This window comes from Peromyscus californicus, unplaced genomic scaffold (genome assembly GCF_007827085.1).
Source record: "Peromyscus californicus insignis strain IS unplaced genomic scaffold, ASM782708v3 Scaffold_7__1_contigs__length_154581171, whole genome shotgun sequence".
NCBI classification, from domain to species: domain Eukaryota; kingdom Metazoa; phylum Chordata; class Mammalia; order Rodentia; family Cricetidae; genus Peromyscus; species Peromyscus californicus.
The window spans coordinates 133,307,019-133,323,762 of record NW_026294595.1 but is presented as its reverse complement, the minus strand read 5'-3'; the positions used below and the strand labels follow the sequence as shown (position 1 = coordinate 133,323,762).

General features: G+C 47.0%; 1 protein-coding gene across 3 annotated transcripts in view; it reads right to left on the bottom strand.

Annotated features, from left to right (window-relative positions):
- Positions 1 to 3,044: 3,044 nt before the first annotated feature.
- The window catches only part of Ppp1r16b (protein phosphatase 1 regulatory subunit 16B), a 100,604-nt gene continuing 86,904 nt past the window's right edge, over positions 3,045 to 16,744 (bottom strand). For 2 of the 3 annotated variants that reach the window (XM_052726478.1, XM_052726479.1), the window contains exons 8-11: positions 16,455 to 16,530; positions 15,317 to 15,446; positions 15,050 to 15,218; positions 3,045 to 7,782 (exon numbers count right to left, since the gene is read on the bottom strand). In XM_052726478.1, the coding sequence (XP_052582438.1) occupies positions 7,273 to 7,782; positions 15,050 to 15,218; positions 15,317 to 15,446; positions 16,455 to 16,530 (885 nt within the window). In that variant the 3' untranslated portion in view covers positions 3,045 to 7,272. The remainder of the gene's footprint in view (positions 7,783 to 15,049; positions 15,219 to 15,316; positions 15,447 to 16,454; positions 16,531 to 16,744) is intronic. The other variant, XM_052726480.1, reaches the window with a different exon arrangement.

Sequence of the window (16,744 nt, the reverse complement as noted above, 5' to 3'; positions counted from 1 at the left end):
TAAATTAACCCATCTGTCTTTTGCTGGTGGGCTCTTACTTTTCTCTATTTCTGTACATCTTTCTTTCTTACTTGTTGCTGGTTGTGTAGCTGGGTGACTGGCCCCCTAAAAGAGCAATAAAAAAGCTAACAACAGCCGGGCGGTGGTGGCGCATGCCTTTAATCCCAGCACTCGGGAGGCAGAGCCAGGCGGATCTCTGTGAGTTCGAGGCCAACCTGGGCTACAGAGTGAGTTCCTGGACAGCCAGGGCTACACAGAGAAACCTTGTCTCGAAAAAGAAAAAAAAAAAAAGCTAACAACATTTTGGCATACCAATGTGAGGTTCTCAAATTTCCATAAGGCCTAAGAAAGCTTGAAAAGAAAAAAAAAAAGGAGGATACGGCTCCTTTGAGAGTTTCTGCCTGCTGGTGAGCCCTTGAGCAGTCAGTAGGTTAAGTAGGAACAAAACACTAAGTAAAAATTTTGGATTTACTAAGAAAGGATAGATTATGGAGTATTTTCTATAAATTTACCAGACACAAATGAATTGGAATTCAGCACATTGTGAATTTAATCTTTACTTGATAGTTGTTTTTATTGTATACCGTCTTACTATGTTAAAGTTAAAACCTTTCATTTTTGTTTAGAAAAAAAAAAGGAGGAAATGTTGGTGAATATTATTTTAAGGTGTGTTGCTTTTGTTTATGGTACCCACTCCCTCACTGATGGTTGCATTTGTTTCTCTGTGAAGCTGTGTTACTGTACTTGTCTAAAACACCTGGTGGTCTAATAAAGAACTAAATGGCCAATTTCAAGGCAGGAGAAAGAATAGGTGTGACTGGCAGGCAGAGAGAATATATAGAAGGAGAAACTTGGGAGAAAGAGAAGCACTCCAGGGGCAAGCCACCCAGCTACACAGCAAGCCACAGAGTAAGAGTGAGATTTTACAGAAGTAAGAGAACAGGAAAAACCCAGAGGCAAAAGACAGACAGGACAATTTAAGTTAAGGAAAGCTGGCAAGAAACAAGCCAAGCTAAGGCCGGGCATTTATAAGTAAGAGTAAGCCTCCCTGTGATTTATTTGAGATCTGGGTGGTGGGCCCCCCAAAAGAGAAAAAACAAACAACAACAAATATACATGTACAAAAATGTCATAACAAACCCATTATTTTATATGCTAACTAAAAATAATAAAAAAGAAGAAATGCCTGTTGCCCTTCGTTTCTGTCCTTCATGATACCTTTTCCTGTGTCCTTTCTCTCCTGTTTCACTGAGAAAATATATTTACAGGACATATACAGTCATAAAAGAACGTCCACAGGTGGTCATCATATCTCTCTTCTGTTTGCATGGGTAGGCTATGCCAGACTCTTACCATCCTTTCTGCCTGGGCAATAACTTTCAGCCCTTCTACCACTGCCCTGTAGATCTCCAGCAATTCCTTCCTCTCTCCCACACCATCGGTTTTCCTGCTAAAATACTGCTTATTTTGAGACAAGGTTTCATGTGGTGATATTTTATTTTGTACTAAAATGTTATTTGTATGTTAATAAATAAAGTTGCCCGGGGGTCAGAGCTATTAGCAAGCGGTGGTGGCGTACGCCTTTAATCCCAGCACTTGGTAGGCAGAGCTAGGTAAGTCTCTATGTGTTCAGGGATACAGCCAGCATTGGAGACACATGCCTTTAATCTCAATACCAACCATAGAAGACCTGGAGGTCTGTACAGACAGGCAGTGATGAGGCGGTCATGTGGTTGGGTTTACAACCAATGAGAAGGCAGAACCGAAAGTCTTTATAAAGACTTTAACACAGGAGTAGCTCTCTTTTGGAGAGGTAGGACAACCGCAGGAGGAAGGGTAAGGTTTTATTTAGCTCTTAGCTCTGACCTCTTGGCTTTCTTCTTTGCATTGGTTCTGTGTTTCTTATTTAATAAGATGGTTGGATGCATCTACAGTTTCACTTTGTTGCCCAGGCAGTCCTTGAATTCTTCTGTTGTTGTTGTTGTTGTTGTTGTTGTTGTTGTTTTTGGAGACAGGGTTTCTCTGTAAAACAGTCAGTTTTCTCAGTTTTTTCCTCAACTCTCTCTAAGCAGATTCATGCCACGATTGCTGTGCCCAAACCCCTGACTGGGGTCAACAGGAGTTTCACTGTGCCAAATCCAGGCAACAACTTTGTGCAAATAAGAAAGCATTGGTACCGCTACAAAGCACTATAAAATGTGATCTTTGTTTATCTTTTGATTCAAGGCTTCATGTAGCCTAGACTGGCCTCAAATTCACCTTGGAGCAGAGGAGGACCTTGCCTTTCTAATCCACTGCCTATACCTCAGTAAACTTAAAACAGATGAATGCTGTTGTTAATATACCTCTCTCTCTCTCTTCCTTTCCCAGTCCCAACCTACTAAAGGAAGTTATTCAAGCCCAAGTGTGGGGCCTTCAGTGTGTCCCTACTCTGGCATCCAATGTCCAGAGGCTACAAGAGAGCAACCTTCATGACATCAGCTCTTGCATGTAATAAGGACAGGGGCCATGGCCTGGGGCTGTACAACCACACAGTGTATCTTTGCCTCTATTTCCTGGGTGAAAGGTGAGAAGAATCAGAGTTTACCTGCAGTCCTGTTGAATGAGGTAGAGCTTCATCATTGTTCTCCACTATAAGCTAAATGAGAAAACCCAGAAGGAAGCATGGAAAAGTCCAGGACAAGCCAGTGTGTCCCGAGCACAGAACAGAGGAGGGGGGCACCCTGGTAACATATAAATTTGTCACCAATCAAACTGTAAAATATATGCTGCTGTAGGGCATCATGTAATTTCAAAGAGGATGTTTGGCAGAATAAAGCCCAATGCTAACCACCTGGAATTCATAAGTTCTCACCATCTCCCAACTGAGAAAGCCCTTCAGCTCCACCTATGAATCCCCAAAGCCCTTCCTGTCCTGGGGACCTCCTGGGAGAGCCTTCTGGGTGCAGGAAGGTCTGGGAGCCCCCCCGGCCCCATCTCTTGTAGAACTCAAGTCATCCCTAGGCAGGTGAGCGCACAGCAATAACCACAGTCAGACCAACAGGTGTTATTAAAAGGAATTTAATAATCTTAATTAAAAATCCATAACAGCGAATTCCGTCACAGGCCTTGGCAGCTGGAAGTAACTCCAGGGGATATGGTCAGATCCCATCTTGGAGGCATGGAGCTACTTTAATACAATATCAAAGATCCATGAGAATTTTTTTAAAAAAAGTTTTAAATATATTAGACTCTTTTGATTGCCATTTTTACACAAAGCTGCTGATACAGTATACAGAGTTTTAACTTTTTTCACATAAAATACATTTTTTTTTCTTAAGTGTTCTCTGTACATCAGTGGCTTCTGGTCTGGTGAGTTATTGCGGAGGGCTGGGTGTCTGCAGACTTTTCCTGGGTGCGCAGAGTCAGGCCCCGCACAGTGGCACGTTAAAGGCCCCCCCCACAAGAAGCAGGCCCTCTGGCCAACAAGGGACTCCTGCGGAGGAGAGGCCTGGGGCTCTCTAGGAAAGTGGTGGGTCACTTCAGTGGAGCTGTCCCCTGGCCATGTGACCCTTGGCTTTTCTGTGCCCTGGGGAAGGGGAGGCTGTTACCAGGCTACAAGTAGCAAGCGTTCAGACAGTCCTTCTGGCATCATGTAAGGGTGGCCCCTCTGGAAAGCATCCTGGTACTCTGCTTTGGGAGAGCAGGTAGGAGAGAAGCTCAGGGTCAAAGGGTATCAGACACTAAGAGCCAAAACTCTCACACTGTTACAAAGTTAGACTGTGCCAGGCCAACCAGGGAGCATATTTTATTTTTATTTATTTATTTGGTTTTTTGAAGACAGGGTTTCTCTGTATAGCCCTGACTGGCCTTGAACTCAGAAATACACTGCCTGCCTCTGTCTCCCCAGTGCTGGAATTAAAGGCGTGTGCCACTATGTCTGGCTGGGTGCCACACTCTGGCAACCTTTCCAAACATCTAAAAGTTCATCAAACAGTGCAGAGAAGCTCGTTGATGCTGAATATTTGATAAAGAATTACATCCCCAAAGTCTTCAGTAGACCTGGGCTTAAGATTCATTCCAATTCCCTGAGCTACTGGCCAGAAGTTCACAATCTGGTGATAGCTACCAGCTTCTAGTTAGTTCGGGAGCATAAGGTGTGTGCAAGGACCACAGCTCATAGGGAACTGCAGGGCACCTGGTTTGGAAATAGATGTCTTCAGTTTGCCAAGAATGGCTATGAAGACACAGGTTCCTGGTAAGAGTGGGGCATCTGGTCAACTTTGCCAAGCTTTCCCTAGCCCCTGGATCCCCTCCTTCCAGGGAGAGAGGCTGACACACAGGGAAAGGTTTGCTATGAATAGGAAGGAGTAGTAGTTCTCACTCCCAATGTCCATTGGGGGGAAGGAGAGAAGACTATATGATTCATGTACAAAGATGAGCTAGAGATGACTGTAAATGCTAGGGATGCTTTTGAGAGCAAATTGCTAACTTCTAATTCTTCCAGACACTGACCTCAGACTGCTGTTGTATTGCTCTCCAGGGATGCTGGCCTGAAGGGTACCTCTGAAGGCTCTAGATGGACTGGTGTGGTGTCTGCCTGGGACCCAAGATCTACCGTCTGCACTTAGTGGCAAATGTTACCTCAGTGTGGTCAGAAAGCTGCATCCCAACTAAAGAGATTCACACCAAGAACTGCAGGAGCTGCAAAGCACAGGGGTACTGGTCAGAAGAATGAATGAGTCTGGGGATGCCCACAGTCCTCAAGGGATCAAAGTCCTTGCTGCCTGGCTGGTCCATCGTCTGCAGAAACTAACACCACGCCTGGTGTGTCTCAGCACCTCAACAGGTCACATGAGTGAATTAGTGGGTGGCCCTGGCTCATGCACTGGAGGTTATTCCTCATTGTGGCTCTCAATATTCCAAAGAGTCACAGGGAAAGGCCCTGGGGACTTGGAGCCCAAACAGGGAACATTGGTTTATCCCTGGTGGAAAGCATGAACAACAGCCCATGAGTCCACACTGTTTGAGGCTAGCTCCCATGGAGGGGCAGCTAAGTTTCCCATCCCTCAGGTAGCCAGGAATGGCCCAGGAGGCAGGAAGAAGTGCTGGGGGTAGAGGAGGAACGACCTGAATGGCTCAGAGAGGGCAATAAACGCCTTCACTCTCTGGCTCCTGAGCAAAGATCTCAGAAACCCTGGGCAGCTGACTCCTAAGAGTATGCGGCTGGCTGCCTGGGCACTGCCCACCTTGTGGCTAAAGTCAGCCTCAGTCCAGAGGCATTTCAGTGTCTGTCAGAGCCAAATACTGGTTTCAAGCCACAGGTGTGTGTTTTGATCCTCTCCCCTTTCATCCATGGGCTGTAGAACCTAGCTAAGGCCCCAGGGATTCAAGAAACTGACTTTGGTCTCCCGTGCTGCCCCACCATGCCGAGTTGCATTTGCCCTAGAGTTGGGGTGGGGGTGACCCAGTGTTGTGCACCTCCTTCTGCATCCAGCAGCCTCCAGGGCATCTGGCCCACACTCCTGATCCTGATAAAGCATCACCCCGACCTAGTCAGGTCCTGATTCATCTCCAGTCTACTGAGGTCCCAAGGCCACAGGGGAGACAGAGACCAACAAATGACAACCCTCACTACTAAGGTTGTGGCACAGGGGGCCATAACCATGTGGGTACCTGTCCCTTACCTCCGAATCTAGACTTAGGGACCCTCTCAGGGCTCTAAGAGGTAGTTTATGGACAAATAAAAGGAGCACAGAGCAAGGAACAAGCTTGCAGCTTGCCAGTTATACCAGAAGATTTTGGTGGAGCCAGTGTGTCACACCCAAGGTATGGAGCACAATTTCAATGGGAGAGTGTGGTAGCGAAGTGGTGTGGGCTTCCTTCTCCAGTATCAGGAAGACAAGGGCAGCAAAGCAGTACAGCTGGGATGAGAGCCAACTCCAGCCATGCCACCCTCTCCTGAATGCAGCACAGGATAGTGGCCATGGGCACCGTAGTTTGCAGCTTTGGGCATTACCACTCCAGTGAAAATGGTCTGGGAGCTTTGAGACCTCCTGGAGGGAGCTAACAAGTGACCTTTGGCAAACACGTCTTACATAGCATTACAGAAAAGGCGAAGCTTGGAAGGCCATGGGCCTGAGCATTCACTCTGCACACTTGACTGTGTACGGTGGGAGGGTGGCGTACAGGCAAGCCTCAGCTGCTCAGTGTGATGGCTCAGACTGAGAAGGGCTGGCTGAGGTGGGCTGGACCAAAACAGCCTCAAAACCACAACAGCTAGGGTGCTGTGTTATATCAGCGTTAACCAGGGTGTCCTCAGCAACACACTCCCCCTTTCCCTGGGAGGCACCCCCACAGAAGCTCCCAGTGAAATTCATTTTCAAACACCAGACAATAAAACCCAATCGTGACACTATCTTGGGAAAAGGCAAATTCAGTTACCTCCTACCTGGAATTTTACAGCCTCAAGGAATGCTTTAACCAAATGCAGTTTGGAAAATACCAGTGTGCTGCACCCTACCCAACTCCTGTGCTTCCGTAAAAGACCCAAACAAGATTTGGTTTCTTCTAAGAGTGGATGACCTGGTTTTCAAGCTTGGCCTTCGAACAGTCACACACCTGCCTACTGACATGTGCACGAGAGTGCTCTCAGCAAGGCTGTTGGGAGCAGGCCCGGACCCACTGATCTGATCCACATCGAATCCCGGCTCCCATGAACACAGAGGACTTCCTGTCCCTACTAGGTGTGGGTGGTAGCCTCGCCTGGTATGACTCAAAGCAGAATTGTGGGTCTCAGCTGAGCAGGTATGCCCCCCATGGAAGCCGATTGGCATGCCAAGACTGTCTTGGACTCACTCTTCTGGGAATAACCCACAAATTCTCAGCCCCACCAAGAGCTCAGGTATAACATTCCCACATACAGATGTGTGTGTGTGTGTGTGTGTGTGTGTGTGTGTGTGTGTGTGTGTGTGTAAGGGGAGGTGGGTGTTAGTCCTGGTCCCGAGAAGCCTTTACAATGTACAGAGCCGAGATACGCAAGCCCACCCTCCCTGAATCAGACTGCAGAGTGAGTTGGGGCCGCTATGCTTCAGATGCAGGCGTTGAGGCAAGAAAGCAGCACGGAGGGAAGTAGGGACGCTATGGGCAGCTGGGCATGAGGTAAGGTCAGCATTCCTCTAGAAAGCAGCTCCCACCTCTGCCTGACTGCCATCTGACACCTCCCCAGCCAGGGCTGGCTTGGATTCCAGGGACACCTCTCCTGAGGCAGTACTCTCCTCCAGCTCACAGACACTAGGAGATCCGGCAGCAGCCATGGACTTTCTCCTCCATCTCCTCCATGGGGGCCTTGAACTTCAAGAGCGGGGGATCTCCGCTGGTAACCGTGTAATACACTGAGGTCCCGTTGCTGCTGTAGGGGGAAGTTCTGCCTCCGATCAAGGGGGCCTTGCCTTCGCTGCTGCTCTCCCCTGACCTGGCCACACTACTGCCCAGGTGGGTGCTTAAGAATGGATGACTGAGCAGCTTGGCTGCAGCCCGCTGCCTCTTCAGCTCCAGGAGCGTTTGGGGGCTCTGCTCCTTGAAGCCGCTCCAGGGTGGGGGGACATCAGCCACACTGGGGTTGCCATAGGCCATGCTGTAGTCAGGCATCTCGTGCATCTTCCATATGTCCCCATTGGCCAGTGCGTACTGGTAGGTGCTGACAGGAGCCCGGAGGCCATTCTCCACAGGCCCATCCAGTTCCCCCCGTGAGATCTTGGTAGAGAATTCTGAGAGCAGCACTGGCTTCTCCAGCCTGGGGTTCTGGAGGAAAGGAGAACAGCATCAGTACCACCCTGAAGCTAGAGGGCCTGTACCCACCAGCCACCTGCACCTCTGCTGAGGGACTTGAGTGCTGGAACCCATCCTCCATCTGTTTCTCTACCTCCACCTAGCTTCTGGGCATTTGGGCCTGTGTTCTGATAGGGCAGACCAAAGCCCACCCCAATCCCAGGGCTGAAGCTAATGAACATATTTTATTGCGAGTGTCCCGGAATGAGTTAATAGAAATGGAATCAGTGAGACTCAACATTGAGACTTTTGCTAGAACAACTGGAAAGATGTTTCTGTAAGAACCACAGTTGGTAAAGATGCTGTAAGCTGTGGGCTGTAAGCACAGGGTCAAAGGTGTTTTCTCTGCTTGTAAGAGAAGCTGACACCAAGGAACATTGGTCACAGGGAGCCTGACCTCGTGGTGTATTCTGAACCCCTAGTTCCTGCTGGGCCCAGACCTTTCCAGTTGGGTGAGCCAATAAATTCCCTTTTTTGTGTAAGTCAATTTCAGTTAGTCCCCCTACTCCAGTCACTCGTAACCCCCTTTTTTTTCCAGCAGGTCTACACTTCATATAAGAGTCTCACCTAAGGATCCTATACACTTAATAGTCCTTGGATAATAAGAGCTTGAAAGGTAGCTAATGTCCAGAAACTATAAACAAAAAGGCAGAAACAGCTGATAATAGCCAAGAATTAACCTGCTGTGAAGTCACCATGAACAAAGTCATGAGACAAATGTTAAAAAAAAAACAACAACTGGAAAATCATTTGTGACATGAATGGCAATAAAAAGAGAATGATTTCCCAAATAGAAAAGAATCAATTGGTTGATTGATTAGGTTGGAGAGCTAGCTCAGGCATGGTGGCACAAACCTGTAATCCCAGCACTTAGAAAGAAGGCTGAAGCAGGATCATGGGATCAAGGCTTGTGCATGGAGCAAAGCCCTGTCTTCACACACATACACACACACACACACACACACACACACACACACACACACACACACACACGAAAGAGAGAGAGAGAGAGAGAGAATGTTTTACTTGCAAAACTGTCTCTATGTATAGACTTTTCTGCCTTCTCGGCCTTTATACGGCACTAGGTATTAAAAGTCCTCTGTTAGAAGCAATAGGAGGATGTGTGTAGATAATGTGCAGACATTACCCCGTTTTACACATGGACTCGAGCATCTGCAGATTTTGGTATCTGAGGGAAGCCAAGTCCTGAAACTAACACCCCACCACCACCACCAATGAGCACTGAGCAACAACTGCAAGTATTGCCACTTAAAAACTACAGATTAGACAATCACAACTACATGACTGTGGTGGTACGAAAGAAAATGGCCTCACAGGGAGTGGTACTATTAGGATGTGTGGTTTTGTTGGAGTGTGTGTGTGTGTGTGTGTGTGTGTGTGCCCTTGTTGGAAGAAGTGTGTCACTGTGGAGGTGGGCTGTGAGGTCTCATATATGCTCAAGCCACACCCAATGTTTCAGACCACTTCCTGTCGCTTGCAAGATATAGAACTCTCAGTTCCTTCTCCAGCACCATGTCTGCCTGCCTGCCACCATGTCCCACCATGATGATAATGGACTAAACCTCTGAAAGTGTAAGCCACCACCCAATTAAATGTTTTCCTTTATAAGAGTTGCTGTGAGGGATGGAGAGATGGCTCAGCAGTTAAGAGCACTAGCTACTCTTCCAGAGGACCTGGGTTCAGTTCCCAGCACCCATATGGCCGCTCACAACTGTCTGTAACTCCAGTTTCAGGGCATCTGATACCCGTGGCAAAACACTAATGCACATAAAATAAAAATAAAAAGAGTTGCTGTGGTCATGGTGTCTCTTCACCCTAACTAAGACAGAAGTTGGTGCCAGGAGTGGGGTATTGCTGTGATAGGCCTGACCATGTTTTGTTAGAGGAATTTGAATTTTGGTATGTTGGGTTAGGAAAGCAGTGGAATGCTTTAAGTACTGCATAATGGGCCATACTAGTAGGAACATAGAAGACAATGGTGCTGAGAATGATTTGAACTGTGGGGGACTGACTCAAGAGGTTTCAGAGGAGAAAATTTTTAGTATGTTGCCTAGAGATCATTCTTGCGTTATTTTGGTGAAGAATGTGCCTTTTGCCCTTGTCCAAGGAGTCTACCCGAGGCTAAAGTGAAGAGTTTTGGGTTAATTCTATTGGCAGAGGAAATCTCCAAGTAGCCTAGTATAGACTCTGTTGTGTGATTATTAGTGGAAATTCTAATGAAGATTAATAATGAAAAGAAGCAAGCTAAGCAGGATAAATTACAAAACATAAAATTTGAGGAGAAAAGAAGCTCCAGGAAGTGGAATGGAGCCAAATCCCGTGTTCAAGGAGATAAACAGATTAAGAAATAGAATAAAGGGAATGAGGACCTCAGGGCAAGATCCTACCCAGATAAATTTCTAACTTGTGAAAAGGAATTAAAGAAAAGCTTAGAGTCAGGTGTGGTAGTACATGCCTTTTAATCTCAGCACTGGGAAGGCAGAGGCTGGAAGATCTCTGAGTTTGAAGCCAGCCTGGTTTATAGAGCAAATTCCAAAACAGTCAAGCTTAGGCAGTGAATGAAACCACTGAAAACAGAAAGCCAGTGAAGATGTAATTGAACAAAGGGGTCATGTTACAGCTCCAGTAAGCAGTAGAATTTGGCAGCTTCAGCCACATGGTTCTGTAGTTAAGGATAGAAGAAAGGGGCTAAGAATTTGCCTCTGAGACTAAGGAAAGTTGCTGAGGCCAAGCATGTGTCAAGCTCCCTGAATGGAGGCCTTGAGAGGCCATTGCATGAAGCTGTGAAGTTGAGGCCTGGATTGCCTTGGAGACACCAAGATATTGGAGATGTCAGAGTCATGGAACACCTCCTGAGGAGAGCTGCTAACAGGAAGTAGAACCAGCCCCAGAGAGAGAAGTGTGTTGCAGTCAACAAGGCGGAAAGAAGTTGGAGATCTGACAAGCGTTTTGACGTCAGACATGGAGACGTAGAGTTTGGAGTTTGCCCAACTGGTTTTCAGTCTTCCTTTTGTCCAGTATTTCCTCACTAGGTTCCCTTCCCTATCTTCTGAAATAATAATGTATATCTTGTGCCATTATATGTTGGAAGTATGTCATCTATTCTTTGATTTTGATTTTACAGGGGATTATTGTTAAGAGATTGCATGAATCTCAGAAGAGACTTTGAACTTTAGACTTTTAAATAAGTTTGAGACTGTTATAGACTATGGAGACTTTTGAAGTTGAACTGAATGAATTTTTGCATTATGATATTGTTACAAGCCTTTAGGGGTCAGGAAGTGGAATGTGGTGGTTTGAAAAAAAAATGGCCCCCAAAGGGAGTGGCACTATTAGGAGGTGTGTCCTTGTTGGAGTGGGTGTGTCCTTGTTGAAGTGTGTCCCTATGGATATGGGTTTGAGGTCTCATATATGCTCAAGCCACACACAGTGTCTTAGTTTACTTGTTGCAAAATGTAGAACTCTCAGCTCCTTCTCCAGCACCATGTCTGCCTGCATGTTGTCATTCCCACCATGATGATAATGGATTAATCCTCTGAAACTGACAGCCACCTAATTAATGTTTTCCTCTATAAGAGTTGCCATGGTCATGGTGTCTCTTCACAGCAGTAGAAACCCTAAGAAAGACAATGACTTTCTAAAACAGGCAAAATTCTGAAAGCATAAGATTGTCAACAACACGCATACATGTGTGTGCACATGCGTGTGCACGCACACACACACACAATTAAATAGATAGAAAGTAGTCCTCAGGTTCAATTTCATTACCATTTTGCATTCATGTGCTGTCACAATGTGCTCAAGTGGGACACTGGGGATCTTCTGGGACAGTGAAAGCATGTTGCCTGATACTGTAACAGTGGAGTCCACAGATGGTACAACACAGAGTGAAGTCTGGTGTGATGTATGCATCAGCACTGGCTCATCAGTGACAGCACATACAGTGCACAAGTGCAAAATGGTAACGAAATGGAATCTGAGGGCAATTTTCTACCTATTTAATGTGTGTGTGTGTGTGTGTGTGTGTGTGTGTGTGTGTGTGTGTGCATTGAGATCACAGGTCTCTCCCTGACCCTGAAGCTCACCAATTCAGCTAGACTGACTGATCAGAAAGCCCCAGAGGTCCTCCTGTCTACAGCTCCCAGGCACTAGGATACACTAGGTGTGTTTTTCGAATCCAACTTTTTTTTTTAAAGACAGGGTATGGTGATATTTTATTTGTATTAAAATGTTATTTGTATGTTAATAAATAAAGTTGCCCGGGGGTCAGAGCTATTAGCAAGCCATAGGAAAGCAGGGCAGTGGTGATGTACGCTTGTAATCCCAGCACTTGGTAGGCAGAGCTAGGTAAGTCTCTGTGTGTTCAGGGATACAGCCAGCATTGGAGACACATGCCTTTAATCTCAATACCAATCATAGAAAACCTGGAGGCCTATACAGACAGGCCGTGACGAGGCAGTCATGTGGTTGGGTTTACAACCAATGAGAAGGCAGAACAGGAACTCTATATAAAGACTTTAACACAGGGGTAGCTCTGATTCGGAGAGGTAGGACCACCGCAGGAGGAAGAGTAAGGTTTTAGCTCTTAGCTCTGACCTCTTGGCTTTCTTCTTTGCATTGGTTCTGTGTTTCTTATTTAATAAGAAGGTTGGTTACATCTACAACAGGGTCTTACCATGTATCTCTGGCTACCCTGTAACTCACTTTATAGACCAGGCTGGCCTTGAACTCAGAGATTCCTCTGCCTCTGCCTCTCTGCCTCTCTGCCTCTCTGTCTCTCTGCCTCTCTCTCTGCCTCTCTGCCTCTCTGCCTCTCTGCCTCTCTGCCTCTCTGCCTCTCTGCCTCTGCCTCTGCCTCTGCCTCTGCCTCTGCCTCTGCCTCTGCCTCTGCCTCTGCCTCTGCCTCCTGAGTGCTAGGATCAAAGGCATGCAACACCACACCTGCCTGGCTCTTTTTCTTCAATGTGTGTGCTGGAGACTCACTCTCATGTCCCCATGCTTGCATGGCAAACACCTTCCTGGCTGAGCCATCTCCCCAACTACTCCACTTATTTTTCTATAAACATAAAGTTGCTTCAAATCTCAGTCTATTATTGAGAAAGAGAAAAAGTATGTATTCGACGTCTGAGTCCACTGATTCCCTTTGTAACGTCATTAAAGTAAGATAAGGGCTCATTCCCTGCTACTGTTGGGGAAGCAGACACTTTGTGAATTCAAGATTCAGCTTTGCCCCTACCCCATCACCACGGCCAGGGAAGATGTTCCTGGATGGAGGTGTAATAGACGTCAGTACTAGGGTTGCTGAAGACTGCTCTCATCTACAACTCCCAACCTATGGAATTCAAGAAGCTGCCAAAGACTTGGACAAGCGCCCAGTCCATAACTGTGTGCTCACACACATCTGTGATGAACTTACATATGTAAGCATGGAGAGGTCCTTGTGCTGAGCACCAAATCAACCTAATTAGGGTTGGTGACAAGGAGAAACTAGAAGAATGGGCAAGCCTGTGCAAAACTGATCCAGACTGGAGGCCCTGTGAAGTGGTTGGTTGTAGTTACATAGTTACGTTGTGATTACAGACTATGGCACAGAATCAGAGCAAAGAGGTCATTGAAGAGCGCTTCAACTGCAAGCAATAAAATTATTTGGCTCAAAAATAACTATGAGATTATATTAGATTGGGATGGGCCCTTCTAAGAGGGGCCCTAGGAAAATGGCTTGATTGGTGAAGTGCTTGCCCTGTAAGCGTTAAGACCCGAGTCTGGACTCCCAGCATCCACTCAAAAAGCTGAGTGTGGTCTCTAATACAGAGTTGGCAGGGACAGATGGACCTCTGGAGATCACTGGCCAGCCTAGCTAAGTAGTGAGCATTCGGTTCAGTAAGAGAACCTGTCTCAAAAGCAACAACAACAAACAAACAAACAAACAAACAAAAAACGGTGACGAGTGACTGATGGATATATCAGACATTGGCCTCTGGCCTGCACACACATGTTCACTCATATGTATATACCTATACCTGTAAATACACTAGATAAACAAAAGTATGGTTTAAATAAAAAGAAACGGAGGTATACACATACACAAGGAAGAAGGCTTGTGAAGACAGAGGTGGAGATCAAAGTCATACTAGAGTGAAGGGACACCCAAGCCACCAGAAGCTGGGAAGAGGCCTTGGCACAGACCTCCCCTTCAGGAGCACCAAGAGGAGCCAACTCTATCGACATCTTCATTTTAGATTTCTAGACTTCAGACCCCTGAGTGTCTCCCATTTTAAGCCCCCAGTGTGACCTCTGCTACCACAGCTGAAGAAGACCACACACCGTCTTCTGAGAGTGCCCAGAACCCAGGGCCACTGGTTAGTGCTGGAGCAGTTTCTCAGAGACTGTCTCAGAACCCTACTACATTTTTCAGAATACTCCTTTCAAGTACCAGATGTCACCTTGATAAACACCATTCTCAAATCTTTGTCCCCACAAAAGAAGGTCTTAGCCCTCAGCTCCTAGGGTAACTATCATGCTGAGCCTCTCTTCTGGGGAATTCAGGATCAGATTATTAGGGGACAAGCAGACCTATGGCAGTCACTCTGTCTCTGCCAATCATGAGCCTCCAGCATGTAAAGAGGTCTCAACTCTGACAAATATACCTAAGGGTTACCTCTTTAACAATATTAGCCACCACCGTCAGACAGAAGCTAGCTGTTTAAGGGTACTACCCAGCTATTTCCCTGATGGTTCTCTGCTGTGGGATGGTCTGTATGTCAAATGTGTTGCTGATTGGTCAATAAATAAATCACTGATTGGTCAGTGGCCAGGCAGAAAGTATAGGCGGGACAAGGAAGAGAATAAAGCTGGGAAGTGGAAGGCTGAGTGAGAGAGACACTGTCAGCCGCCATGATGACAAGCCGCATGTAAAGATGCCGGTAAGCCACGAGCCATGTGGCAAGGTATAGATTAATAAAAATGGATTAATTTAAGCTGTAAGAACAGTTAGCAAGAAGCCTGCCACGGCCATACAGTTTGTAACCAGTATAAGTCTCTGTGTTTACTTGGTCGGGTCTGAGTGGCTGTGGGACTGGCGGGTGAGAGAGATTTGTCCTGACTGTGGGCCAGGCAGGAAAACTCTAGCTACAGTTCTCAGATGAGGAAGTAAGACCAGGCTGGGCCCTGTCCTCTTCACAAGGTAGTGGTCAACACTAGAAGGCAAGAGGTCCCTCACCGGGTCCTTGTTTTCCTGGTCTGTCCTGGTCTCCCTGATGTCTCCGTTGTAGGTGGAGGTACGCTGGTCTTCTGCTGCACTCCGCTGCTGCCACAAGATGGCCTCTCCCTCATATTCTTTCCGGTACAGGTTGGTTCTGTCTGACAGGCTAGCTCGACGCACCACCTTCCTGAGAGGGACAGAGGAGGTGCTGGGAAGGAGCCCTGTACAAGGAGCCACACACAGGCAGGCATGCGCAGGGGCCCCTGGTTGCCCTGTACCACTCACCCACGGCTGCCTGCACTGGATGTCCTCCGGCTCAGGGATGACTTGTGCCTCAGCTGGGACTTCATGATCACATCATGCTTGTGTTTAAGCTCCAACAGCAGGACCTTGAACTCCTCCTCCTCGCACAGGTCTGAAGAAGTACAAGAGTCAGTTGCAGAAGGCAAGGTAGGGACTCCATACCACAGGAGCTACCATGTGAACCCACCAGAAGCTCTGAGAACCTTCTGGGGCACAGTTGGAGGGAAGAAAGCAGCTCTTGCTTATTTCCTTAGAGGAGTGTGGGAATGGGAGACCTGGGCCTCCGAACTCCTGAAGCTCCCAGCTAAGACTCATACCATGCTGGTAGGCGTATCTGGGAAGAGGGAATCTCAACTGAGGGATTGCCTCCATCAGGCTGTCCTGTGAGCAAGTCTGTGGGGCATTTTCTTGATTAATGATTGAACTGGTACCTCTGGGCAGGTGAGCGTGGGTTATATAACAAAGCAGGCTGAGCAAGCCAAGGGAACAAGCCAGTAAGCAGCACCCCTCCATGGCCTCTCCTTCAGTTTCTGCTTTGAGTTCCCTCAATGATGGACTATGACGTGGAAGTGTAAGCCAAATAAACCCATTCCTTCCCAAGTTGCTTTTGGTCTGGGTTTTAATCACAGCAACAGAAAAGCAAACAAGACACATACCCTTGATAGTGTCTGGGAGAGTCATAAAGTCTCCCTGGTGTGAGCATTGAGAGAAACAAGCAGATCCCTCAAGTGGGAAATGAAGTAATGATGCTGGGAAATCCCCCTAACCCCACCAGCCAATTGACTGGATCTCTCTATCAACCTGTCCATCTACTGGATAACCTGGTCATCTGTACATAGGTTCATCCTCAGCCCACCCATCTACTTATCTATCCATCTGCCTATACATCCATTATCCACCCATCATTACATCCCACATCACATTACCTGTCTACCTTCATCTATCCACCCATTCATCTATCTATCTATCTATCTATCTATCTAGCTATCTAGCTATCTATCTGTCTATCTCTATTATCTACTTACCTACCTTCAGTATGCAGCCATATGTTCAACCATATGTCTACTCACCATCAAAAAAACTGCTAAGTATGTACGTACAAAGTATTAAGCTGTCTTACCTATTGGCATCTCATCCATGGATGTCCTGGCACTGAGGCTGGCTCCATGGGACACTAACAGCTCTGCCATTGGCATCTGCAACACAGGAAGAAGTTCATGTTCCCCATACTGAGGCCTCAAGGAGCCTAGGAGCTGGAGAGAGTACTCAAGACCTTTTAGGATGTGACCCAAAGAGTGGTGGAGGAAAGCTGATTCCCAGGGAGGGCCCCGAATACTGGTGCCATGAGATAGCCCTGTCAAATATGATGGGCTTGGCACCTCCTCCTAGCACATCTGGGTTACTACAAGG